The sequence below is a fragment of the Aphis gossypii genome, chromosome X, assembly GCF_020184175.1.
Source record: "Aphis gossypii isolate Hap1 chromosome X, ASM2018417v2, whole genome shotgun sequence".
Lineage (NCBI taxonomy): Eukaryota > Metazoa > Arthropoda > Insecta > Hemiptera > Aphididae > Aphis > Aphis gossypii.
This window is the reverse complement of record NC_065533.1, coordinates 62,160,424-62,187,766: the sequence shown is the minus strand read 5'-3', so window position 1 is coordinate 62,187,766 and position 27,343 is coordinate 62,160,424. Positions and strand designations below refer to the sequence as shown.

Below are 27,343 nucleotides of genomic sequence, written 5' to 3'. Positions count from 1 at the left end.
TGCACAATACACTACAATATTACACGACGACCGTCGACCTGGGTGGCCTTGTTCAACACCTGCACAGTATAATTGCTAGCGGTTTATGTGCGACTACCTGTGTCCTGTATACATTGTCCCCAAAGTATAATAATAATTAAAATAAAGTAAAATGACATAATACAAGCAGTAAGCAATGCAAAAACTATAGATGTCTAAATTTAATAAAAATTGAAACTTCAACAGTCAAATTAAATAAAAACAATTAACAATATAAAGCAATACAATAGATATGCACAGAATAAACAGTAAAATTTGTGGTTACTAGTAATAATCAAACAACGGTTGTTTTGTGATTATAAAGACGTTATCAATCAATCATTTATCAACTATAATAATATTTACATATTAATTAATTATTTTAATATAATTTTTATTTTTTTTGTGATGTGGCCGAGCGGGCCATGTGCATGTGCCTTGCGGGCCAAAAATTACAATTTAAAATTTTATGTACGCAAATGTATACCCTGCGACCCTGCTTTAAATATGCACAACTGTTTTTATACACAACTTTTTGCAATTAGACCTGACCCATTTAAAATTATATAAATAAAATAAATAAGTAACATTGCATTAAATTCAAATTAAACTTTAGCTACATAAATAATAAATTAATTAATATTAAAATTTTATAAATTGTTATCGAATAATTAATAATAGGTACAACATACTATACGAATAATGTAATATTTATTTAAAGAAACACCACGTCATGGCTATGGGTATGAACAAAAAAAAACTATCATAACGCCTTAAACCATCCATGATAGATAATATTATTTCTTATCGGCTATATCTTTATCCACTTTCACCATGTGATTGAAAAGATCTATAAGTCTTTTAGAATAGCCCATCTCGTTGTCATACCATGCACCAATCGTCACGAATTTGTCGCCCATGACCGACACTTGGTTGAAATCAACTATGGTCGAATATTGGTGGCCAACAAGATCAGAGCTTACGATTTTTGTCTTATCTTCAATGTAGGAATACACGTCATTGTCGCATAATGTCGCAGTTTCCCAGATCGCACACTTGATTTCTTCTAGTTTCGCGGGATTTTTAATGCTGTCATATACATATAAAAAAAAAAGTAAACAAAAAAAAAATAACAATTTGAAACATTCGTTGCATAAGTATCCCTAGACACTTTTTATTAAGAAACAAAATAAGTATATATTTTCATAGTTTGCGACTCACAAACGTGATTGCATGAATACTAAAAAAATACTTCCCTCTTTTTTTCATATTATATTTTACCCACATGCGTAGCTCTCACATTATATTTCACTTTGACTATTTAATGATCTATACCAGTGTTTCTCAACCTTTTTAGAGTCGTGACCCCCAAAATAGGTATAAAATATGATAAATCACTTCGTGACCCCCTATGTATATTAAGTACAAATTTAAACGATAAAAATATCATATCATTAACCAAAGGAAATACACCACTTACAAACACCATGTGCAGTACCTAATTCAAACTTGTTACAGGTATAAGTATTTTTTTTATTCAATAAAAAATTTTAAATAAAAATGTTTATTTTGTAAATTATCGATTTATTATTGTTGACTTACGTGAGCCCTAGTTAAGGTTATCGCGACCCCTAGGTTGAGAAATACTGATCTATACGATAGAAGTATAATACATAAAACGTTACTTTATGTAAAGTTTTAGAAGCGACACGTCCAGTGTGGGTACTCTTATTGAATCACCGGTTACTTTCCCTTTTAGTTCTGGAATGACAATTCCCACGGCTTTCGCAGCGCCCGTCGAGCTGTGCACAATATTTCCAGGAGCTGATCTCTAACACGCAAAATCAAAAACATAATGAGTATCTAAACTGTGATAAGGATATGATATTCTAATATTATTAGATTATTATTATCGTCTGATATTCTAACTCAACCCTAATAAAACCTCCAAAAATAGTACTTTTTAATTTTTATTAATGATATTTTGGTGATATTATTTATCTATTATGTGTGGTAAATGTTACACTTGTTGTAAGTGGTTCATAATTTTACACAATATAGATGCAATATACCAATAAAATCGTCTCATACAGACTATTCTATAGTTTACAACTATTCGCAGTCACAGTTTACCCATAATTGTTAACTTTGGTTTTTAGTTAATTTAATAGAAAACAGTAAACATATTTTTATTTTTTTCATATACATGTTTTTTCTATTACTTACTTTTGAATAGTTTTGACATAGTTACGTAAGCAGTTACCCAAACAGGTACACCATGACATTCGTATTAAAACGAAGCAGAAAAGTTGATAAAATAGATAATATTGTGATAATTTATCATGTTATAAAAAAAAGCTTCTCACGTCTTTTATTCTGTCAAGGACAGCCTGGCTAGATGTCATGGCATGAACTGTGGTCAACAGACAGTGTTCTACACCGAACTTTTTGTTTATAATATTCAACAACGGTGCCGCACAGTTAGTCGTGCACGACGCATTTGACACCACCGTCATACTCTTTTTATAGTCATTGAAATTGACGCCTTTTACGAACATAGGCGCGTCTTTGCTCGGCGCGCTGATAATAACCTTTTTCACTCCCGCAGCCATGTGTTTCTAAAAATATAATAACTATGTCAGTAGAGTACTAGATTATTGTAGAACAGAACTAGCCATGTATTTTATAGCGTACTATAATTAATAAGTACTTGGTAGTATAAATAATAGAAATATCTATTCTATAAAGACAAATTTTATTATAAAGAGTATTAAGATAAATACCATAAAACTTCTTTATTAGACGGAATCATTCTTATAACGAAAAATTTCAATAGTCCCAATTGAAATAATATAAAATAATTCTACCTCCTTATACGGAAAAAATTGTTGGTCCCACGCGATTTCGTTATGGACAGAGAGGTTTTACTGTATATAATATTATATCTCATTGTAAAATGTTCTTTATATTTCACGTACCTTGGCCGTACTGACTTCAGTGAACCTTCCAGTCGAATCAATCACGTAATCTACTGGTAATTCATTCCACTTGATCTTTTCTGGGTTTTCTTCTCCATACACTTTCAAGACATTGCCTGTAGAATACAAATGTACACATTAATAAAAGTAATATTCGGTTATGTCGACATCAATTTTTATTATCTTGGCAATATCAAAATAGTTTTATAATTATAACCATTTATGTCAAGACTGTTCCCGAGTACGCAGACCTTCCCTTGAAACGTCCCATGAACCGTGTCGTATTTGAACGAGTGGGCGATCGCCGCTGCATCGGCACGTGGCTCGTTCACAGCAACGACCTGACAATAAAAATATATACATATATATAGTCAAACAACTAACGATAAAGACAAATTATGTGTGTATTGGTCCAATACTCCAATTGTTTTTATGGATAAATAAGTATGTATTATAATCCATCGGGGCCGAGACTCACATTTACGTTATTCTGGATGGCCAACCGGAGTACACATTTGCCTATTCGTCCGAACCCATTTATCGCGACAGTAGGTAAGTTGCATGCTCGTCGTATTTTTTGCGCACCCGCCATTCCGGATGTTATAAACCGCAAACCGTTTTTGAACATTATAATTCTAATGACAAGACAAATATAATAAAAACTTATTAATACAAAACTTGTAATAAAGAAAGTTAGGTTTATAATAATTGTTTGTTGATTTACAAATGTCATCGGTAAATTGTATATTATTTTATCAAGCATTCAAGCCATGTATTATTTTTTTTCTTACATTATCTAATATATGGTAAAAAATACACTTTTTGACTAAGTCGTACTCACAACTATTATTTATTTTACTTTTTATTTATAATACCTAATACTGCCTATTTGTTGTCCCCGTGGAGTAGGCTGATATGCGTTATTACTTATTGTTGTCTCTGTTGTAACCAAATAATTTCACATATTTTAAAACTTTTCTTATATAATACCTATATCAGTATGTTACAGGTTAAGTACGAAAATCGGATAATTTACATATTTATGCATTTTAAAAACAATGAAAGGAAAATTAATTCAAAAGCAACATCCTATTTCAAATATAAAACATTATTCGACTAAAGGATCCATGAAAATCTTTAAAAAAAAAAACAAGATAGATACACATCGGATACAGATAAACCAATAGTGGCAATAGAAGAACCGAATTTAAAAATATCTGCAGAAACAATACAACCACAAGACAACAAAATATGTATTTTTTTTCAGATGGATCAAAATTTCGTTTTCATCCTATAAATAATAAGTGGCAAAAAGAACAGTGCAAAATAATGAACCCGGCTTATGTTCAAAACGATGCTTTTAAAACGACAAGAAACAGTATTCTTCATTTTCCCAATGTATGTGCTTCAACTATACCTGATGGTTATTGTTTTTTCAGAGCGATTTCGTTGTGTTTCACAGGAACTGAAGTGCAACACTCTGAAATTAGGAAACTAATAATACAGTTTATGAAAAATCATAACAAAAAAGTAGATGATTTTTCGAACACCCAGAATTATATGACTAAAAGTAAAAGTAAAAGTAAAAGTAAAAGTAAAAGTAATATGGAAAGTGACAAAGTTTGGGCCACTGAAGTAGAAATGCACTTTACTGCTGCATTTCTTAGTGCAGATATATATTCCTTCACGGCAAATCAATGGTTACGATTTTCACATTCGTTGTAATTATCAACTAAACCAGACTACAACAAAATGGCAATATACCTCAAACATAAAAATTCTAACCACTTTGAAGTTGTGTTGAAAGTGAAAAAAATAGCTGGTTTTGATAAACAAGTAAAGTATTTTAAACTTATAAGTACACTATTACTACATTTCAGTTATCTTATAATATTATTTGCTTTCAGGATGATGATATTTACCTGACAATCACAAATTATTAATTTATATGTTTATTACTTTTACTTTGTATTTTTCATTGTTTTGATTATTTTTATTATTTAGATAATTTAACTTTTTTTTTTCATTATATTTTATACACATTTCAAAAATTAAAAAAAAAACTAATTAGTATAGTTAATTAGTATAGTTAATTTGAGAAGTAAATAAACAAATTTAACATAGTTCCTACTAATAATAAATTAACCTATAATTTGTAAAATATTCATGTTAAACTATTAAAATAATATATCTAGTGATATTTTACCCCCAGAATTTTTCGCCGGGAGGTAAAATTTCACGGGGGTAAATAATCCCGGTTACACTATAATAGACATTAGGAGGGATTAAAGCATACTTCTTTTAATCACAAACATATTTCCAAAAACCACGAGGAAATTGAGAAAGCTGAACTGAGTAGTATTAATAAGAACCAGGTAGTTAAACTTAGAGGGGCGCTTGCAATTAGCTCTTAATTCAGAGAATTTGTTGTAATCATCCGGAAGAGACGTTCTTTTATAACTGAGATGAACAATTTTTTTTTAGAAATCAAGCTTTTTAGCTCTTTAGAGGCTCAGCGAGGAAACTAAGAAGTTTTATTAGTTTTTAGGAGAACAAAAAGGTCGATACAGTGAAGTATAAAATCATTAAACACGGTTGCACTGTCATTAGCATTATACTGAGAAAAAGTATCATTCCAATTGATTGATAGAAAAAACTCTTGTAAGTCAAGATAGCTTACATTCTTGAAGTCTAGATAAGAGACAGAATCAGAGAATTAAGGTCGTTTGGAGAGGGGGAAAAGTTGATAAAGGAGAGTGATACAAATCAACCGGAACAAGAGGTAATTCAGCGTTACACACAGTGATATCATTAGAGCTGGCAAAAACAAGATCAAGAAGACTACCAAAGAAGTTTAAGACAGAATTACACTAAAAAGTTATTCAGCGAAAAAGAGTCTGCCAGATAGGAAAGTGAAGGAGTTAAAGCGCCTGTTGCAACAAACTCTATGTTATCAGAAGCCCAGTTGATGTTAGGAAAATTATAGTCTCCACACAGGATAAAGGAATGAGGAGAATGAATTGAAAGTACTTCTTCAACTGAAGAATTATGTGATTCATAAGACTGAAAAGGACTGTTCAGAGGTAAGTGTACACTGCGCCAAAAACCAAAAACAAGGTTTATGTTTTATTGACCTAAATACCCCAAAATTAAATCTTGTAGATACAAAAAATGACAATTCAAACAACTGGTGTATATTTCAAGTTTCTATGACTAGTAATTTTTAACTATAACAAAAATATAAAATTATTTGATTGTAAATCGTTATTTTACGAGTGAATTTTGGATTTAGTAAAAATTTAACATTTTTTAATTGACCAACGCTCAACTTCTTTTATACCTAATTATTTTATGCTAAATTTATGGAAAATCTTGTATTAAATTTTCAACTCTTAGATACTTATATAACATTTTTTTATAAATTTTTAACTACAAAATAATTTACAAATATTCGTGATTTTGACATATTTCGTAAAAATTTGAACTTTAAACGCTTATAAATATTTTTGACGATTTTTAAAATAAGAGTAACTTATAAGAAACTCTGTGGGACACCTGCACTATGCTTTGTTTAACCAGAATAATATGATGTGAAAACTTTTTTTTTGTATAGTTTCTTGTATGGTAAACAAGCAATTTCTACACCACGTTTTTCCAAATTAAAAATTAAATATGTTATGCATTGTACATTCTATCCCCATATATCTTTATCAAAGCCAATCTGTTTTTCAAATAATAATTCAAATACCCCATCAATGTATGGTATTTCAAAATAAAAAATTATAGATGGGCACTTTCCATTAGTTACCTAATTTATAGTATTTATACTACCAACTACTTGGGTAGACAACTAAAGCTGGATTTTGAAATATTTGTGAAAAATATTACACCTACCTGTCATTCTGGTTGTAGAGAGGAGATTATGTTCTCAGTGGAAATCAAAGGTGATGTATGCGCCGCCGTGATAGTAGGCCTTAATTCACGGTCACACCGCCACCGATCCACATACACACACCCATAGACATAACATATTAATTTATTTTTATTATTGTTTTATCTTTGTTTAATTGTAATGTGAATTATATAATATCCGGCGCGAAACTAAGTAAAAAAAAAATAGCGGAGTAGCCACTAACATATAATAACAGGACACCGAGTTTTAACATTGAAAAATCGTCCTAATTTATGTCAATTAATTGCCAAGCTCTACAGGGCACACGGCTGAACATATAAAGTAATATGTATGAGGTATCAATCGATCAGAAATATTGTGCAGGTGGGAACATGCAGAGGAATTCGCTAGCAGATTGGTTAGATAGTTTGTAACTTTGTAAGTTATAAACAAAAATGCTCAAGTACTTTTAAGACCGATTTTGCGTACGGAACAGTGGGAATGGATAAGCAGTGGGTCGGGGAACGAAAATATCGTAAATATCCCCCGACCCTCCGCTTATACATTCCCACTACTCTCATCGCGGCGGCAGCAGCGACGATCTACTACGACGACGCACGAACAATATTATTAGTTATTACTCTATGGTGACAACTGACAATTGCAAAAACAAACCATTTCTTGACTATTAGTTGCAATTATTATAATATATATATTATATTATATTATATTATTGTACTATTAGTCGATGGCCAATCATTCACTCTAAATTTTGTGATTTGCCATTTGGTCCATCTATGTTTCAAGCCCATTATACATCAATTATTCAACACAATAAGAAATGGATTAAATGCAACAATATGTAAACAAGTATATTGAACGCTGGCCTCGAGGGGGAAAAGATGTCTACATTATAATTATGGAAAAAATAAATTAGCCAGAAGGCCAGTGGTTATTAAAGATTATTATTATTATTATTATAGAATACCAGATAATTAACACATATCATTAAAAATAGTTGATATCACACCAAAAACACTTCGTTATAACTCCAAGTAAAAAAAAGCTAAGTTAAAAAAAAAAATTTAGTAATGATTAAATCTTTAAAATACGTGATATAATATGGAAATTAAGTAAAATGCCATTTTATAATATTACAAATACCTATAATGACAAATAAGATCAATTGTATAATGTTAAATACTTAGTCAACATATTATGTTTAACTATTTGACAGGACGTAGAAGTATACGTAAATAAATACAATTAAGTAACCACTACAGTATTTACAGTAATTAATAATGTATCAACAATATGTTGACTTAGTATTTAACATTACAATTGATTTTATTAATTGTCATCATAGATATTTGTAATATTATAAAATGGCATTTTACTTAATTTCCATACTATATCACGACATCACGTCTTTTAAAGATATTATAATTACTAAATTTTAGATTCTGAACGGAGTGATGAATGTATTGATTTTACAATGATGCATGTTTTTTTTTTTTTTTTTTTGTGTCTGTGTACAACATAACTAGTCGAAATAATGCTTCAATTTCAAACTTCGGGGGTGGTTTCCGATGGAAAAGTGAATATCCTTGGTGCATTATAGAGGTAAAAAGTAAACATTTTCCAACAGTTTTCAAAAAAATCGAGAAAAATAAAAAAAAAAATGACGGAAAAACTGGAATTTTTACGCAAAACCAGTTTTTGACCGAATTGATTTTTTTATATGGTTGTAATTCAAAAACTAATCACTGTAAATACTTGAAATTTTCACCAAATGTTTATGTTAGTGTTATCTATAAACAGTTAAATTTTTGACTTTTGTTGAGTTATTTAAAGACCACTGAAATTTTCGATTTTTATGCGAATTTTTTTTTGAAGTGTCGGTAAAAAAATTTTGGATGACCAAAAAAACTTGAAAATTTAATACAAGGTTCCTTATGAGTTGTTCTTATTGTAGATAAAAAAAAATAAAAATCGTTAGTCACAATATTTTTTTATAAGCGTTTATAGTTCAAATTTTTACGAAATCTGTCGAAAACGCGAAAATTTGCAAGTAATTTTGAAGTTGAAAAATCATAATATGTTTTGTGTTTATAACTAAGGATTAAAAATACAACACTAAGTTACACTAAGTTTTCCATAAGTTTTTCTTCAAGTAGCTATAGAGAAAACTCGAAACATCATTATAGGAAAAATTTTAAGTGCGTTTGAATTTTAAATTTTTACGAAACATCGTAACGATAACGATTTATCCTCAAACGATTTTAAATATTTGTTATTATTCAAAAAGTATTAGTCGTAGATACTTGAAAATTTTACCAGTTATTTAGATTGGTATTTTCTTTACATGATTTAATTTTCAAAATATTTTGACTTTTTTTTAGCTATTTATAGACAACTGAAATTTTCAATTTTTCTGAAAATTTTTTTTTGAAGTGTTGATAAAATTTTTTTGGCTCAATCAAAATACTTGAAAATTTTATACAAAGTTTCTCATATGTTATTCTTATAGTAATTAAAAAATTATAAGAACATATAGGCACAATTTTTTTTTTATTAGGATTTGAAGTTCAAATTTCGATAAAAATTCGTCCATATCATGAATATTTGCAAATTATTTTGAAGTTTAAAATTCATAAAATTGTTTGTATTTTTATCTAACGTTAAATATTCTAGACTGACAAATCATCTCCGTTCAGAATCGTTTTTCGTATACAAGGATACCTATCATTGCATTCAAATTTAACCTACTCTAGTCCGAGGTCCACCCCACCCTCTAATGTACAGCAGAGCGGTACCCACATGCCGACTTTTTTTTTTAACTTAGCTTTTTTTTACACGGAGTTATAACGAAGTGTTTTTGGTGTGATAATATTATAAAACAATACCTTATCGTCTCTGCCTCAGGAACGCCGGTGTACAAATTAGCACGACCGCCAAAATTCGTCAGTCCGAAAGTCTCTTTCGTACCGTACGTCGATGTACAAAAACCGGCCAGCACATAGATAATTTTTTATTAGTCCTTTAAATCGGTGATCGAATGTTTTGGTGTTAAAATATTGGTTCAGGGCACGAATTGCTTATTTTATTATAACGTACTGCAAAGCGCGAATCGCCACTATTGTTTTTATTATATACCTATATTGTGTGCACTGTGCGCCAATCTCCACATTTTTTACTATTATATTTTACTTTATAGGCGCTAATCGCCACATTTTACTATAATATTTTATTATATAGTCGCAAATCACCTAACGTGTTATTTTATTGTTTGTATATGTGTGCAATTATTATATATAGCTATACAGGTTGCAGCTGGCCAGCCGTACACCGAAAAATTGTAAATTATTTTATATTATCATTTTATTTATATTATATTTTATTAGTTGTGCCCTATTGACATTTAGAGCAATTGATACATTATTATTTTATACTAGCTGTTTAATATTATTATATTATTACTGGTTGTGCCGAACCGGCAACCTTATATTTATACATTTTACAATTTTATTTGTTGGACCAAAAGGACCGTAATTTATTATCAATTATTGTTTTATTATACTACCTAAATCTTACCAAATCTCTACTGCATTACCATTTATTTTTAGTTAACCGTGTTCTATAGTTTTAAGTCTTACACACTCACAAATATACACACATACACATACCATCCACATACTAGCACTTCACAGGATTTTCTCGTCGACCCTATCCACCACCTGTTGAGTGCTATTTACATATACACACACAATTTACACAGGTCGGTCAGTGTGTGTGACGCGCGAAGTATTTTGGTGACCGGGGTGCGCTTAATACAAGGTCATCCACTCCCGGCCCGTTCAGGTAATTAAATAAAATATTTTTGTTATTTATATTATTTGGACTCACAAAATTAACTTCATTGGCCTTCAACAAACATAATAAATAATACATTATTATATGAAATAAAAAATGAATAATAAAATAAATAATTAGTAAGATAATCAATAAACTAAAGATAAACTAGCATAGCTTATAAAAGATTTATACTTATACTGGGGTGGTAGGCTCAGCCTTTTTTTTTAATAATAAAATCTTAAATATCACAAAACTAAAAAACGGTACCTACCTACATGAAATATGTATGTATGTATAAAAACAGGTATTTCCAATATATACATGTGTACAAAGAACATTCAAGGTGACACAGTCATACACATTACAAAGGAATGCAACAACCCTCGTTTATACTCACACACAAATATATACCGAGTGTTTAACATGTTTGGAAACTCTTAATTACCTAATAGTATTTTAATACCTACATAGATAAATTATATGTAGATAATACTAGCTATTATAAATTTATAGCGTAGACAATTTAATAACTTAAATATTAATTTATATTATAATATTGTCATTTGTCAGTTCCGACTAGCCTTATTATCGTTTCCAAATATTTTGAACACTCTGTATATTTAATGTAGCCCGTGCTCGTTTTGTTGTGTACAAGAGAAATTTCAAACTAACAATACGGATATTATTGTACTATCCCACATTATTTTAAAAGTGTCGGTCACGAGTCCAGACTGCTTGAGGTGGAAGATTAGTTGTCGACGAATACAAACCATATAGGAGGGGGTGGCAGTCATTTGGTTACAATGTAGCTATATTTCCCATTTCTACAACCCCTCATTCTTTTTCGTAAACCAGTTACTGACTGTCTTATTTTTCACATTCGATGATTTTATATTTGTGCGCACCACAAATCTAGTGATATTTTAAATATTTTATTTCTTTTATTACAGGACATTATTTTTGTATTCAATTAACATTCTTATTCCTCCGTTTTATTACATTAATTTATAATTTTAATATAAAAAGAAGTTATTCATTTTTACATTAAAATTCATCATTATCTGATTAGTTTCGTCTGTTTACAGAAGTACAAAACATCAAAGGTAATATATATTTTAAATAATTATTAAATGTTATCATCGTTCTTTACTGAACTTACGAAGACAATAAATCATATAAAATGAACGAGTTCATTTAAACTATATTCAGTGATCAAACAATATATATATATGTATATTATATGTAGTATGTATACACAATTTCAACTGTTAAATTGTTTTTGTAGTAGAGATGTCTCCCGCACTTACTGATTTTTTCATTATTTAAAAAAAAAATATAATGCTTATTATTTATGTATCGATTTATATATTATGGATTTATTAGTTATTATGTTTAACTTTATGTAATTGTGTGTATTACAGAATAACAATGAAGAATTTAATTTTAATTAGTGCGATTATTATTATCGCAATCAACATAAAAGTATTGGGCTTGCCAATGACAAAAACTCAAGAAAAACTTGATCCGTTTTGGGACAACTTAAATTCGCACTGTGGGTCAGAATTAGCAGATGAATTGGAAGGTATATGTAAAGGAAAATATAACGAGTTGCCAGGTTAGTCGAATGTGTCCTCGTAAAGTTGATTTAATCTTTGTTTGTAGATATATTACCTATCTAATATAATTTGCGGACCGTGTTTAAAATTTATATAGATATTTATAATGAATGAAATTGTAATTTCTGAAACTATCTAATACTAACATACCTAGTTTAAAAGTTTAATATCTCTATAACTGCAATTTTACATTTTTCAATGTGTTTTTATTTCTAGCTGGTGTATCCCAATCAATAATACATCGCCGAAAAATGGGCATACCACTTATAACAGAGGAATGCTGTTATAATCCATGTACCAGGCGAACATTAAAGGAGTATTGTGCACCAAGTCAACAATAGGTAAATATGTCATAGGTAATAGAAATTAATATTAAATAAAAAATAACCGTTAAAAATGCCAAAATTGTTTATATAAATATTAGGGCGATTGTAAATTGCGCCCATAGTGAGCAGGTAGTGAAAATAGTATAGTAAGTAAATTGCGCCTGGTAATTTTCAGGTACAAATTTTTACGTAGTAAAACGCGTCCATAGTATCTAATCTAAGTGCACTGTACCATGCACAGTATGGTTAGAGTTAATTTTTTGGATTTTGTCTCAAAAAAATAAAATAATATTCTTTTAATCGCCTCGATCATTTTTTCCACTCTGGGTTCCTTTGTTTTATAGCTACACAAGTACACAACTGTTCATAGGTGCTGCTGGGTGGATTATTTTTTCAATTTCTGCTTTGCAACTATTGTGAGTTGTCACTGAATTACAATTACAGTTGTACCCAGTTTATTCTCTTAACTATCTAAAACAGAGTATAATTAATTTGTGTTCACTTACGTTCCTACAATTAATTAATTTATTAGCTGATCATATTATATTATTATATACTGTACTAGTATTGTTTAATTAAGAACATTGTTTTTTCTAATTCTCATGATAAGACTTAGATTTGTCAGTTTTATTATTGAAATTTAGTAAGAAAATTAACCAATTTTGATAATATAACTAAGTTATTATATTACAATTTAAATTTAAGTAGCAAATGTGGTAATACTTTAAGATTATGGAAAATATTAAAAACATAAACATTAATACATATATTTTTATAAAGGAATCTTTTTTTTATTACAATATTTAAATTGTAAACATTCATTAATAATTTAAAAACATTAATATAATATTATATAGGTATAAGGAAGCTTAGAAAAACATATCACAATATTATTATCTATGTCATATTATATTGTCTGGTTCTCGTAGACCTAGAATGAAATTGGATAGGAAACAAGTAAATTATAAATTACAAACATTAAACATATACTCCGAGTATTATTACCTAGAACATCTTTAATGTTAAGCTGAAGATAACATTTAGTATAAGATTTTATTTTTATTGTTAAATGTTGTTTATATTTTTGATACTAAAATGAACATGATATTGAGGGAATAATAAGAGTATACATTTGAATTTTAAATTTTAACTGTTTTAAGTATGTTTTTACTGCACTTGATATAAATTGTCAGTGTCAGATGACCAAGGCTTGTTAATTTTGTCAACGTTTTTGATGACTATATCACACAGTGATGAATAATGATTACAGATTTGGTACAAGGTTAGGGTGATAGCTAACTATTATTTTTTGTCCAGATTTTCAACAGCATACAGATTGTCTTCAGTGTACTGGTATTTAATCATGAAAAAAGTCATTTAAATTATTAATAATCTCATTTATTTGTTTTCAACAAAAATTTAAAAAGTATTATTTTATATGTGTTTTATACCTAAAACTAAACTTTACAATGAATATTTAAAATTTGAATAATAACTTTTTAGTATTTAAATAAAATAAAATAATTTACCTATATCTTAAATCTATCAGTTATACATTAAATTCATATAGAAAATTTATTCTTCTAAAATCTAAATTCTAAATTATCTTAATACATGTATCGTATAAATTCTTATTTATTTTAAGATAATGTTAACTATTTCAGACTTAAATATTTAACTTATTCAGGGTAATAATTGTATTAATTATAACTGTCAGATTGGCGAACATCCAAGACATTATTTTCCAAAATTATAAATAATTGAAAATTGCAAAAAAGTTTGGAATTTAGAAACTAAAATATGGGTTTTATTTTTGTAACTCAAATGAATTAACAAAAAGAAATAAAACTAATAATAAACTAATCACCATTATTAAACAAGATATAATCAAGTAGATAACAAAAACTCCATAAAAATTTAGTTCAATCTTATCAAATACCACCAGTAAATAAACCCATAAAATAGATTAGAATTTTTATTATTTATATGTTTATAAAATATTGATTATAAAAAGTATGTAAACTGTATATTTTTGTACCTAAAATTATGAAATTTTAATTTATAAGAATGCTGAAATCACAAATAAGTTTTGTAGTAGATTCCAAGCATATTGTATATAATCAATGATTCAGCTTCAAATTCAGTAACCTTATCATCTTTTCTTTATTCCAGATATTTACGACGAGACTCAATACAAAGTCCAGGAATAACCATTTCTTACTCACGTTCATTTTCTAATTTTAATCATTTTGCTGCTTCTTCATAAGCAAATCTTGAATCTCAAATTTTTATCCATAAAAATAAATTAATTAATAAACCATAAAAATCATAATATTTATCTGGCAAGTAGATATTATTATGTATATTCAAATTAAAAATTGAGTTAAATTGAAAATGGTTTGTACATACAAAATAATTTTTTTAAATTTCATTGTGTGCATTTTAATTATCATCATTTAATTAATTATTCAATACAAATGTGTATTAATTGTATTATTATTAATATATCTAAGATTTATTTTAAATTAATATAAAAGAAATACTTATGAAAAAAAAATCAATGGTTTTATATCCTCTTTTTACCTTTTAAGTGACATGCTACTTTTTGGGGACTGGCCCCATTTCACATGTAATTTTCTTTAACAAATCTAGTTACCCAAACAGTAATTACTGACCGGCTTGATCCAGAGTTGTAATGCTAACACGCTCAAAAATAGCTCGTAGCTACCTTGGAATCAAACACAGGACCGCATGCGCCACAGGTGACTCAAAAATAAATACTTATGTACTGATAAGAATTAAATAAACATAAATTGAAATATCATTTATAAATAACATTTTATATTCTATTATTAATAAGTATTTTAGAATTTATTTAAAATTGAATTAATATTTCAGTTCTTTGTAGACATTTAAAATAATACTATTTTTATATTTATATAAATTGAAACTTCAAGAGTAAAATTTTTGTTTTTATTATATTAAATACATAAATGTAACATAATTATAAAGTATTAACTAAAATATTCATACAATGCGCACTTGGACCTAAATAGTGTTTTATTCATAAATAATTTCAAAGGTTAAGATTCCAATTCAAATCCAGATATCTTACAAATATAAATTTTATTATTATGAATTGAAGCTAATAATTATTCTTTACTAGGTCAAATTTGGAAAAACTAATTACAAAGTTTCATTTTAAACATAGATTTTATATTCCAAAATAACAATTTAGTTATGTTCTATATAGAATATTTAAAATTGTATGAAAACAACAAATTTATCTATAAATAGATATTATTGTAAATTAAAAATTGTTTATAGGAATGAAATAATTTCAAATTAAACTTTGATTAAAATTCCAAAACTACATTTTTTTAACATTCCAAAACAATACTGAATTTTTCAAAAGTGCAAATGAAACATTTTCTATGTTCTTGTTATTTTTATAACTGGCCAAGTTTTATTAAGTATTATTTTATCACTCTTACGCTGAAAGTCAAATTTTTATTCCAGTAAAGGATTGAAACTAAAATACCTTTTTAAATCCAACAGTTAATATTTATTTTTTGCCCAAAATCTAGATTACTAGATTACTATCAAAATCAGATTTAAATACATAAGTCATAAATACATCAACACTTTTTGTCTAAAATATCAAATAGGTACTAGGTAGTAGACTAGCTTGGCTAGTCACCCAATATATTATTGAATTACACAAATAAAATGTATCAAATATTGGATAAATAAACCACTAATGCATGAATCAAAGTATAAATCGATAATTTCATTATTAGTTTAATAGTTTAATTTGTGTAATTAACAAATAGACCTTAAATAACTTTAATTAATAACCATCGAAAATTACCTGACCTAGGAATAGTAATATTACGAGTTCTGTCTTTATCTTTGTTTTTTAGCTTTTCGGTAAACGTATCCTGCTCTCTGCGATCCTCGTCGCTGTTACTAGAACCCATCGTAAATCTAAATACTTCACAAAAATAAACAAAACAAATTATTTGGTGAAAAATTAAAATTTATAAGGTACGATCATAGACACATAAAAATTGTTTTATATGTCTATGGGTACGAGTAATTGTACGATAATGTACCTATAGTATGATTAATGATTATATTATACTGCAGATAAATTCGGCGTTCAAAATTCTTATCGTATTTTTTATCAGGTTAAACGTCGTACAATGATAACATTGATGGAGCACGCATAGATAATAAATCTTTTATTATCTATGGGAGCTTGCAGTTATTCTGTTCAAAATGATTATATTCTACCGATACTAACCAACAACTACTATTATAGAAATACGAGTAGGTATAGGTAGTAGTGTAGTAAATAAATGTTAATTATTAATTATTATTATTTCATATTTCCTGATTATTGTTCCATTTCAAATTTTGACGTTGATTTTCTGCTCCAGTGAAATAACATAAAACACTTTTATAATATTAAATTAAAATTAATTTTACCTACATTTGACTTGTAATAAGTTTTATTTTAATAATCAGAGAACTAGGTTGAAGTAATCAATTATTTTCCAAAAGGCATTCAGAAGAATGCAATTAGATAACTGGTCAACTGGACCAAGTAATAAAATACTAAGAATAAATATATTGTAAAGTTATTAAAATTAAAAATAAATAATTTAGGTATATAATTTACCTATCATTATACTATAAAACAATAGGTACCTACATACTATTCAAGGTTTGGCAAGTTAAATAAGTTTTTTAACTCGTTAAATGAATATAAAAATGTGAATTTAGTTTAATGTTAATCCTTTTTTAACTCGTAAAAGTAACAAATTATTAAAAAAATAAACTTAGTAAAAATCAATTATTATTTTTTTATATAAGATTTAAAATGTTGCTCTTTTTTTAAAAGTTTAACAATTGCACAAATAATAGGTTATGCAATTTATAAACAATAAAGTTGTAACGTCCAACGCAAATTACGCAAATTACACACATAAACACGTCATATTATACTCATTATCCATAGAAGGCCTAATTACAGGTATATTACGAGCGCGGCGTGCCGGCGTGCGATAAGGCAACTTATCATATTATGGACCTCGAGTCTCCACCGGTCAATGACGTCACCGCCTGGGAAAACATCGCACACACGCACCACTCCTAGTGCCCATGGGTTAGGGGTAAAGGTCTCCCCGCACAGACGATCACCAATTAATTACATAATTAGGCCACTGTAACGTATCGGCCACGTAACAGAGAATATTCATATTATTATAATTAATTATCCGCACGTATGTGACTCCCTCTGTCGCCTATCGTCTGTTCATGCCAACCACATATCATGGTATGGGCCGACAACGCAAAGGTACGGCACTCCATTTTTTCCTGCCTTCAAAAGATGAGCTACTGCAAGTAGAAGCCGTTTTGCTGGTGCGCCGAGGGGCGACACATCCTTACACACCGTATTTGGTATCTGGTAATGTTAATGGTCATTTTTTATACATAATAATAATATACCATGGCCGGTACCTTGCATGTTTTTATAACTATTAATTTATGATTATTTAAAATATAATGAATTATCATTATTACATATTCATTATTTATGTTCTGACCGAGTTTTGTGCCAGGTGGCTTTCTCGGCACCAACTTACGTTTTACGCAATACGCAAATAAATTTAAAATCTTTTATCTCTCGCAAATTGGTGTTTTCATCATATTATCGACTATATGTACCTATATCACTGTCCAAATGTCGCTACAATGTTTGTCATCATATGTAACAAAACAAAACAAAAACACACGGCACTCCGGCTGTCGGGCCTCGGTCCGTGGTTGGCGACCGTACAATCCTATTCGAGGCGGCCACATGACTCTCGACAGGGAACAAATCGAGTCGAGCTGTCACAAAGCTTATATTAAAACTAATGCCTAGGTACTGGTATCTACCTGGTACCTTATTCATAGATACTCAAAAAGAAAATCCAATAAAATATTTGAATTACATTAAGGTACTATTTTACCTAGTCAAACTTTCTAAATTTTTTTTTTAACTTATATAATTGAATTCATTATTAAAATATAATTAACTTCTTATATAAATATTAATCAATTAATAGTAAAAATAAAATATTTAATTCAACTATTTTATTTTACTATATTAGCTGACAATACTATATTACAAGTAAAATAATATAACTTAACTATTTAGCTTAAGGAAAAATGTAAATATTATAAATGCAAAGTTTCATAATAATTATTCAATTTTTTCTTAGTGTAACTTATGTAAAGATTTTTAAACTACCTATTTGAAGTAAAAAATATACATATTTTAGCAGCTAAAAGATTATTAAGAAAACATTTTAAGATTTTTTTTTTTTTAGAATACATAATAACCAAACTTTAAATTTCTGAAAATCTGAAAATCTTTTCTTTAATTATGATTATTTAAAAAAATTAAACAAATTTAAGTCAATATCATAGATAATGTCAAAAAAAATTAGAAGTAGGTATATTTATTTGTATTTAAATTTACAACATACTTAATTATAAATTATTTTTATTTTATTGTTATGCCTATTGAGCTTAATTAATAATTATATTATAATATTTATATAATACATTGTATATATCTACTTGTATATTTACCGTCCTGTGAGGGCCGCGGGCTGTGGTTTTGTGACCCCTAATCTATTGTATGAACAGTGCATAATAATACAATTGTCAAGTATCAAGTTGGAGGAGGTTTTTGGAATAATGATAGTTGATATAGATTATATATTTATATTTATATCTATATGTGGGTCAAACGTCCACTATAATTGTGTATGTGAAAAAAAATTACAATATAATAATATATTATTTATGTATTATTATATTATATTTATTATTATAATTATTAAACCTAGAGCCGCTTTAATTAATAATATTTTATGTGATTGGAAAATAGAATAGTTTAACTTGACTCCCTAACTATTAGTAGGTAGTGCAAAAAAAAAAAAAATTAAAACCAATAGCTGTAAAGTTGTATACAAACAATTATTACCCAGTGGCTAATATTAGGAAAACTAATTAATTATTAACTATAATATATAAAATGATTACAATAATTACAATTTCATACATTACTGTTTTATATTGTAGTGATGATGTTCAGAATAGAAAAAAAAATTATTTAAAAAAATATAGTATCTCAAATAAAATTATATTGAATAAATCAATTATTTGATATAATTGATAAATTAGTATTATAATTAAAAAAAAAAAGCGGGTAAGTGGGTACCGCTCTGCTGTACATTAGGTGCCGTATGGATCATTATTATGTATTATAGGAGTATTAAATTTGAATCCGATGATAGGTATCATTGTATTCGAAAAACGATTCTGAACGGTGATGATTTGTCAGCCTAGGATATCCTTTCGAATGGTTGGTGAAAAAGGTGGTTTATGTTTCAATGGCCTGAATACACCAGAATTTAAGTTATTTTATAATTAATAATTATTATAAGCTAAACTTATGGAAAATCTCTTATTGAATTTTCAACTTTTAGCTGCTTTTACAAAAATGTTTATGAATTATACCTACAAAATAATTTGCAAATATTCATGGCTTTGACGAATTTTTGTCAATATTTGAATTTCAAATGCTAATAAAAAAAACTGTGCCTATGGTATTCTTATAATTTTTTAATCACTATAAGAATAACTTATAAGAAACTTTGTATTCAATTTTCAAATATTTTGATTAGGCTAAAAAAATTTTATCGACACTTCAAAAAAAATTTTTCAGAAAAATTGAAAATTTCAGTTGTCTATTAATAGCTCAAAAAAACTCAAAATATTTTGAAAATTAAATAATATAAAAAAAATGTCAATTTTAATAACTGGTGAAATTTTCAAGTATCTATGACTTATACTTTTTGAATAATAACAAATAATTAAAATCGTTTAAGGATAAATCGTTATTGTTACGCTGTTTCGTAAAATTTTAAAATTCAAACGCACATAAATTTTTTCCTATAATGATGCTTCGAGTTTTCTCTATAGCTACTTAAAAGAAAACTTATGGAAAACTTGGTGTTGTATTTTCAATCCTTAGTTATAAACACAAAAAATTTTATGATTTTTAACTTCAAAATTACATGTAAACTTTCGCGATTTTGACATATTTCGTACAAGTTTGAACTTATAAACGTACGCTTATAAAAAAAAATTGTGACTAACGATTTTTAATTTTTTTTAGCTACAATAAGAACAACTCAAAAGAAACCTTGTATTAAATTTTCAAGTGTTTTTAGCCATTCAACATTTTTTTATCGACACTTCAAAAATAAATTCTCATAAAAATCGAAAATTTCAGTGGTCTATAAATTACTCAAAAAAAGTCAACATTTTTTTTAAAGTTCAACTGTATATATATAACACTAACATATACATTTGGTGAAAATTTCAAGTATTTACAGTGATTAGTTTTTGAATTACAACCATATAAGAAAATCGATTTAGTCGAAAACTGATGTTACGTAAAAATTCCCGTTTTTCCATCACTTTTTTTTTGTTTTTCTAGAAAACTGTCGGAAAATGTTTACTTTTGACATCTATAATGTACCAAGAATATTCACTTTGCCATCGGAAACCACTCCCGAAGTTTGAAATTGAAGCATTATTTTGACTAGTTATGCTGTACACAGACACAAAAACAAAAAAAAAAACACACACACATCATTGTAAAATCAATAGATTCATCACTTCGTTCAGAATCTAAAAAAGCCTAAATACAAATAAATCGATAGTATAAAATATACAAAAAGATAGTATATAATTAACTGTATTGTAACTTATAAGTATATAAATATGTACTGACTGAAATATTACATTACAATGTACAGAAAAATGTTCTACTATTGTACGTGCTAATATGACTGGTAGTCTGGTTTATCATAAAATACAAATGTAGCCATGTAGATAGGTAGGTATATAATATGTCCTTCATGAAAAATACTCTTGTAAGCACGGTAACTGGTAAGCGCTTAATTTTAGTGGTAAATTAACTTACTATAATTTGGTTCGACTCTATAGTATAAATACACTTAAATTAACTTTTAAAACAATATAATTTAATATTATAATAACATAACACATTTTTAAAACACACTTTAAAGTTTGTATTCCTTTTTCAAGTTCAAAAATTAATATGTTTAATATTAATGAATGCTTAAATTGTTAAGTTATTTAATTTTTCAACAATTTAAGTACCTAGGTATACCATACATTTTTGTCATCTGAATTGTAATACATTTTTTTTTCGAAATTATCATAACCTTCAAAGTAAAAATAATTATTTTAAAATTTTAAATTAAACTAATGTAATACAGGATTTGTAATGAGATTCTTTTAACATTACTATTGGCATGTGTTATAAATAATTTGATAAATTTGGTATTAACAATCAACAAAAATTTAATAGTTATAAAACATGTGTTACCTAGTAAAAAACTTAAATTTTAATGTAATATTGTTTTGTTATAATTTCTTATAATTATGCTTATTATTAGAAATTTTTTTTGTTATTGATTGTATACCTATATTAAGAAATTTTTGTGTTTAAACTAGTTTAAATATTATTCGATTTATGTAGGTATAGAACTCTTCATAGTATCTCCTTCACAAGCTTGCTTTTTAGTCATCATAATTTCATAGTAAACTGCTATATTAAATTTATGTTTATTCGTGAAATTAAATTAAAATAAAATAATATATTATAACAAAATATAATTATTATATTTTATTGTTGTATTTAAAACTATATTATAGTGCAAATTTATTTGGGGATTAGAAGTTGTATAATATAGTGTACAAGTGTACGACTGACTATTAAACTATTGAATAATATAATAAATGTTGACAATCCTTTCTTTTTTTCATAATCATTATAAAAATGACTAAGAATTCATATTGGTACAAGTAGATATGAAATAGGTGTCTACTATATATTATATTCTTCCATTAAATTAATAATAAGATTTAAAAATTACTAATTTATCGTTTATCTCAAATGAGCCTGAATTTTAAAATGAATTTGACCTAGGTAAATCTCTTATCTTTGATATTATTCAGACTTCAGTCAATCCCAATTTATTTGATGAACATCACGACTTTTGTCCTCGAAAGTTCTTTCGTTCTTTTTGAGGAATGTTTTTTGTCATTAAGGCACAAGTCAATTTGTTGTTCATATACTTGATGTATGCTATTATAGCCACGCAAATACTATAAAATATAAATACAATCACGTATATATTAATTTATTATTATTAAGATCATTATTTGGTGTGATGTCAATCAATTATCATTACCACATTCTTCTGCGTAAGTATGTATTATATTATTGAGTTTTTGGCATGGCTTTATGGTTAGGTTAGGTATAGCCTATAGTATATTGAAAATGGTAACCGTATTTGTCATTGCGCAAGTTCGACACCCGTAGCTCGTATGTGGTGTGTGGTGGCCCAGATCTTCAAGAGTGCTCAGACTCACATGCCTCATTTTTAATTAGATTAAGTTAATCTTAAGATTTCCCTAATCTTATTGTTTGCACCTTATGGTCATTGAACTAGACTGATTCGACTTAATAATGCTGAGTCTTATCCCATTGCGTCGTCGTTGGGTATCGAAAGGATTGCATATCCAAAATCATTCGAGCGTTGCTGTTAAACCTCGACAAAAATTTTGTATCGCACAAATTATTTGACAATTATAGCCGCAGAAAGCCTGATGATCAACTAATGTAAAAAATATACAGAATGCATCATCCAAAATGAGCAAGTTTTTTCTTTATTTCTTTTCTGCTTACCAATATATAAATGATATATTTTGCATTCGCCGTTCATAAACCTCATTCAATACTAGCACATCAGTCATCACCCACCGACATAGTGTCAACTATTGATTGTCGTTGGTTATTACGTTCGAGTTATAACCGTTATCAGATAACGTCGAAATCAACATCGCATCTAGTTACCCACGTTCCGCGTAAGTTTACCAACGCCCATTGTGAGTTATGTGAGAAGCCACCGGCCACCAAGGTCGTGCAGTTGCGTCACTAACCAGAAAACTATTCATCTACCTTATTTTAAACTAGTTTTAAGTATAGCTTCATTTATTGTTTTTTTACATTATGGTCATTGTACCAGACCGGATCTACTACAGGGTCTTAAGTATCCATAACTTAACCGTCCTAACACTCCTAACTTATACTATCTTAGCTGTATCCCTTGTTGTACAAAAGTACTATTCTTCTGAGTCGTCGATGTGCGGTGTATTAGGTTGCATATCCGCCATAAACTGGGCATACATGTCCATTTGCCAACTAACACATTTATAGGAGCCAAACATTGTTCTCAGAATTACAGGTAGTGGTCCTTCAGCTGTCCCGTACACTTTCTCAGGAGTGCAAAATCACTAACATTTTATAAACACCACAGTTCAACAATTATGTAATTATAGGTCAACACAACTCAAAGAATTAATATATTATAAAAGATTAAACCTAAAGAATCCTTTATCTGAACACACTTCTCAGTTAACTTAACGGCAAACGCAAATCGATAGTATCGAATAAATAAAGTAAAAACAAAGTAGGTAAAATTATGACCTATATTATTATTAATAAGCAAAATAATAAATAATAATATTAATAATTTATGACGCATATGAAACTATGAAAAATGTTTAGCATAGCTTAACTTTCTGGTGCTACAGGAAGCGTTTTGACAAACGTTGACTCTATTCTACCTTAACAAAGACCAAGAAACCAGATACACGCAAAACAATCAAACTAATTACTAAACTACAAAATGACAGTGTCTACTGTCTAGAATGCTGTACACATTTTGTATGAGCCACACTAAAACTGAATTTTATGTTCTAAATCTAAAATTCAATACTTATAGAATAAATATAAAAAATACTTATTTATTATAAGTAAGGACCAGATTTATATGTTTATGAGAAAAAATATTAGTTTTAATATTGCGATACCTAGAAAAATATTTGTTGAAAATTTTTTTTTTATAATTTTGATAGAAGGGTAAACCACATAGTGTTTTATAATAATAGGTACTTATATCATAAGTTGCCACGCCGTTTACTAAACATGGTGGCTAACCTGCAATACTAGCCGTTGTTTTCATACTAATAATTAATAAGATCTACGTATTTATTTATCAATTAAATGTATAAATGTTTTATTTTATACTTTTACAATACGTTAGCACAATATTTAAGTTTTTAAAATGAACTCAATAAAACACCTAATTAATTTTATAAGCTTATAAACCTAACGAATAAAACCATTCAAAAAAAAAAAAAATTATATAATAAATCGATAGTTATGTGTATGAATAAATTAATTATAAACTATAACAGTATAATATTATACTGTTGCATTATCTGTTTTGTCAATACTACCTACCTATATGCGCCGTGGCGGTCATAAAATTATTAGTAAATTATTTTACTGATAAAACGTAATAATTACGCGTTCGGGGAACTCACACAGCATATCACAAAAATTATAGAATATTGCCTTTATTCAACCCCTTGAAAACGGTCCGCTTTCAACAGCCTTTAGATGACGGAGTGCCTGCATATGTTGTCTACTTGTCTCCGTCTTACACACGTAAGACATGGCAAATTTTCGTTCACCAGTTTAAATAGTGTGTTGTTAGTTTTGATATCACAGTGAATTATGACCTTTTGAAACTGTAGTACTGTACATATTAAAATTATCATTATTTACTTAAAAATAATAATAGCAATAAGTCTACGTGAGGTTCTAGATAATACTTTTACCTTTAATATTATAATTATTAGAAATTGTATAATTCACTGTTAATTGTAATATCAAAACTAAAAGCACACTGGTGAACGAAAATTTGCCATGTTGTACGTATGAAAGACGGAGACAATACATACGGGTACGACGTCCTCATAACAATGTAACGATTGTGTGGTGTATCGTTATATTTATATTATACTCCTACTCTTACCAAAGTACAATATTATTCCATTAAAATAGGTACGCTAAAATTGTCAAAAACTGCCAAATTCATTAAATTGTTTAATGACTTGTTTGATGTTTTTAATAGCATAAAATTAAATGAGCCAATTATTCTTAAAAGACCACTTACTAAAAACTCTTTACATTAGGATTTTTTCAAAGAAGCTTTAAAATTTTTATCAGAGTTGAAAATAAACAATAAAAGAGGAAGTTTACCATCTTATATAATAGGGTAGCAAGAAAATATTATTTTTGTACAAATGTTGTTTAAAAGAATTAAATGAAAAATATGATATTGAATAATTATTAATGAGACACTTGACTCGAGATTATATTAAATCTCTATTTTCAGTTTTAAGAGCTAAAGGAGGTAACAACTTAACACCTGATGCATTGAAAATTCAAACAGCAATACATATGAATATATTGTATAATATGCTTATTAGTCCTTCAAATAATGCCAACTGCGAAAAAGATGCTTCTGAATTTTTGGCTTTAACAAAAGACATAAAAACTTCAATTATTACACTAGAGAGATCATATAATGAATCAAAAGAAATAGATAATATTGATGATTATTATAGTTCAATGAATATTGAGTATATTTTAATGAAAGATAAAACTGCAAATAGTGTGGCCTATGTAACAGGTTGGGTTTGTAGTCAACTGGATCATAAACCGTGTATTGAAAAACTGGTCACAAAAAATAAGGATACTTATACAAAATTTGATCTTGATAATACGTACATTGGTATAAAAGAATATGAAGGCTGTAGTTTGCTTTATTCTCATGCCAAAACATTGGAGTTTACTAACCATGTTTCTGCACTCTTTCATGCAAATATTGAAAACCTTCAAAAAAGAAAAAATGTAATTTAAAAAAGGATCTTAAACTAATAATAGGCCATGTCTGTAAAAGGTACTCACTAAGTATATGCATAGATTGCAATACACACTTTTTAGATAATTTTTTAAACGTAAGTATTAATTGCTATGTAAAGAGAAATGCAATGATTTATTCAACCAGTATAAATATTCAATAAATAAAAAATTGAAAAAAGTAGTTCATGTTTGAGTACCTACAATTTTGATTAAAAATCATAAATTATTATTATTTATTTGTTTTAACTTTTATGCACTTAAACTATACACTACTAGGATTGTATATTTTATATGGTATTATAAATTAATATATTATTTTGTTTTCATGAACATTTCAAGGAGTAAAATAGGCAACTACTTTAACATCTCGGGGAGGGCCAATGTTAAAAAATAATTCGCCAGTTTTTATGTATCACTGTCCTGTATTATCTAAAATAATATTTGGTAATATACTTGTACAATATAGTATTTATTATTAATGTAATATTATATTAGCTATAGGATATGTAAGTACAGCTAGTATAGGGGATTCGGGTTTTTTGTATTATTTCTATAAAATTTACTATATTATAGTAGATGTGTAAAATAAATACACAAATGTGATGTTTTTAAAAAAATTTAATGTGATGATACGATACCAAAATCCTCTCCCCATAAGAATTAAAAACAAAACAACATTTTCCTTATAAAAAATATTTTTATTATTTTTATATTTTTAACCT

General features: G+C 27.6%; 2 protein-coding genes across 4 annotated transcripts in view; one reads left to right on the top strand and one right to left on the bottom strand.

The window, feature by feature from the left end:
• Positions 1 to 710: 710 nt before the first annotated feature.
• LOC114130423 (uncharacterized) lies at positions 711 to 3,719 on the bottom strand. The gene is made up of 6 exons (XM_027995400.2): positions 3,475 to 3,719; positions 3,214 to 3,337; positions 2,997 to 3,112; positions 2,385 to 2,636; positions 1,704 to 1,849; positions 711 to 1,107 (listed from the first exon to the last, which is right to left on the bottom strand). The coding sequence occupies exons 1-6, from the start codon at positions 3,622 to 3,624 to the stop codon at positions 816 to 818; spliced, it is 1,080 nt and encodes a 359-aa protein (XP_027851201.1). The 5' UTR covers positions 3,625 to 3,719; the 3' UTR covers positions 711 to 815.
• A 4,707-nt stretch (positions 3,720 to 8,426) lies between these two features.
• LOC126552614 (serum albumin SDS-1-like) overlaps positions 8,427 to 27,343 on the top strand; it is a 77,973-nt gene continuing 59,056 nt past the window's right edge. For 2 of the 3 annotated variants that reach the window (XM_050207325.1, XM_050207324.1), the window contains exon 1: positions 8,427 to 8,511. The gene's annotated coding sequence lies outside the window, so the exon portion shown is untranslated. The remainder of the gene's footprint in view (positions 8,512 to 27,343) is intronic. The other variant, XM_050207322.1, reaches the window with a different exon arrangement.

Bases quoted from the DNA above. Each gene is read 5' to 3' on its own strand.
- LOC114130423 (XM_027995400.2), bottom strand. From the start codon at position 3,624: ATGTTCAAAAACGGTTTGCGGTTTATAACATCCGGAATGGCGGGTGCG. The intron at 3,113-3,213 runs GTTATAATTATA...TGTATTCTACAG, and splicing joins GAACAGTCTTGACATAAATG to GCAATGTCTTGAAAGTGTAT. The intron at 2,637-2,996 runs GTACGTGAAATA...TTATATTTTTAG, and splicing joins CTGAAGTCAGTACGGCCAAG to AAACACATGGCTGCGGGAGT.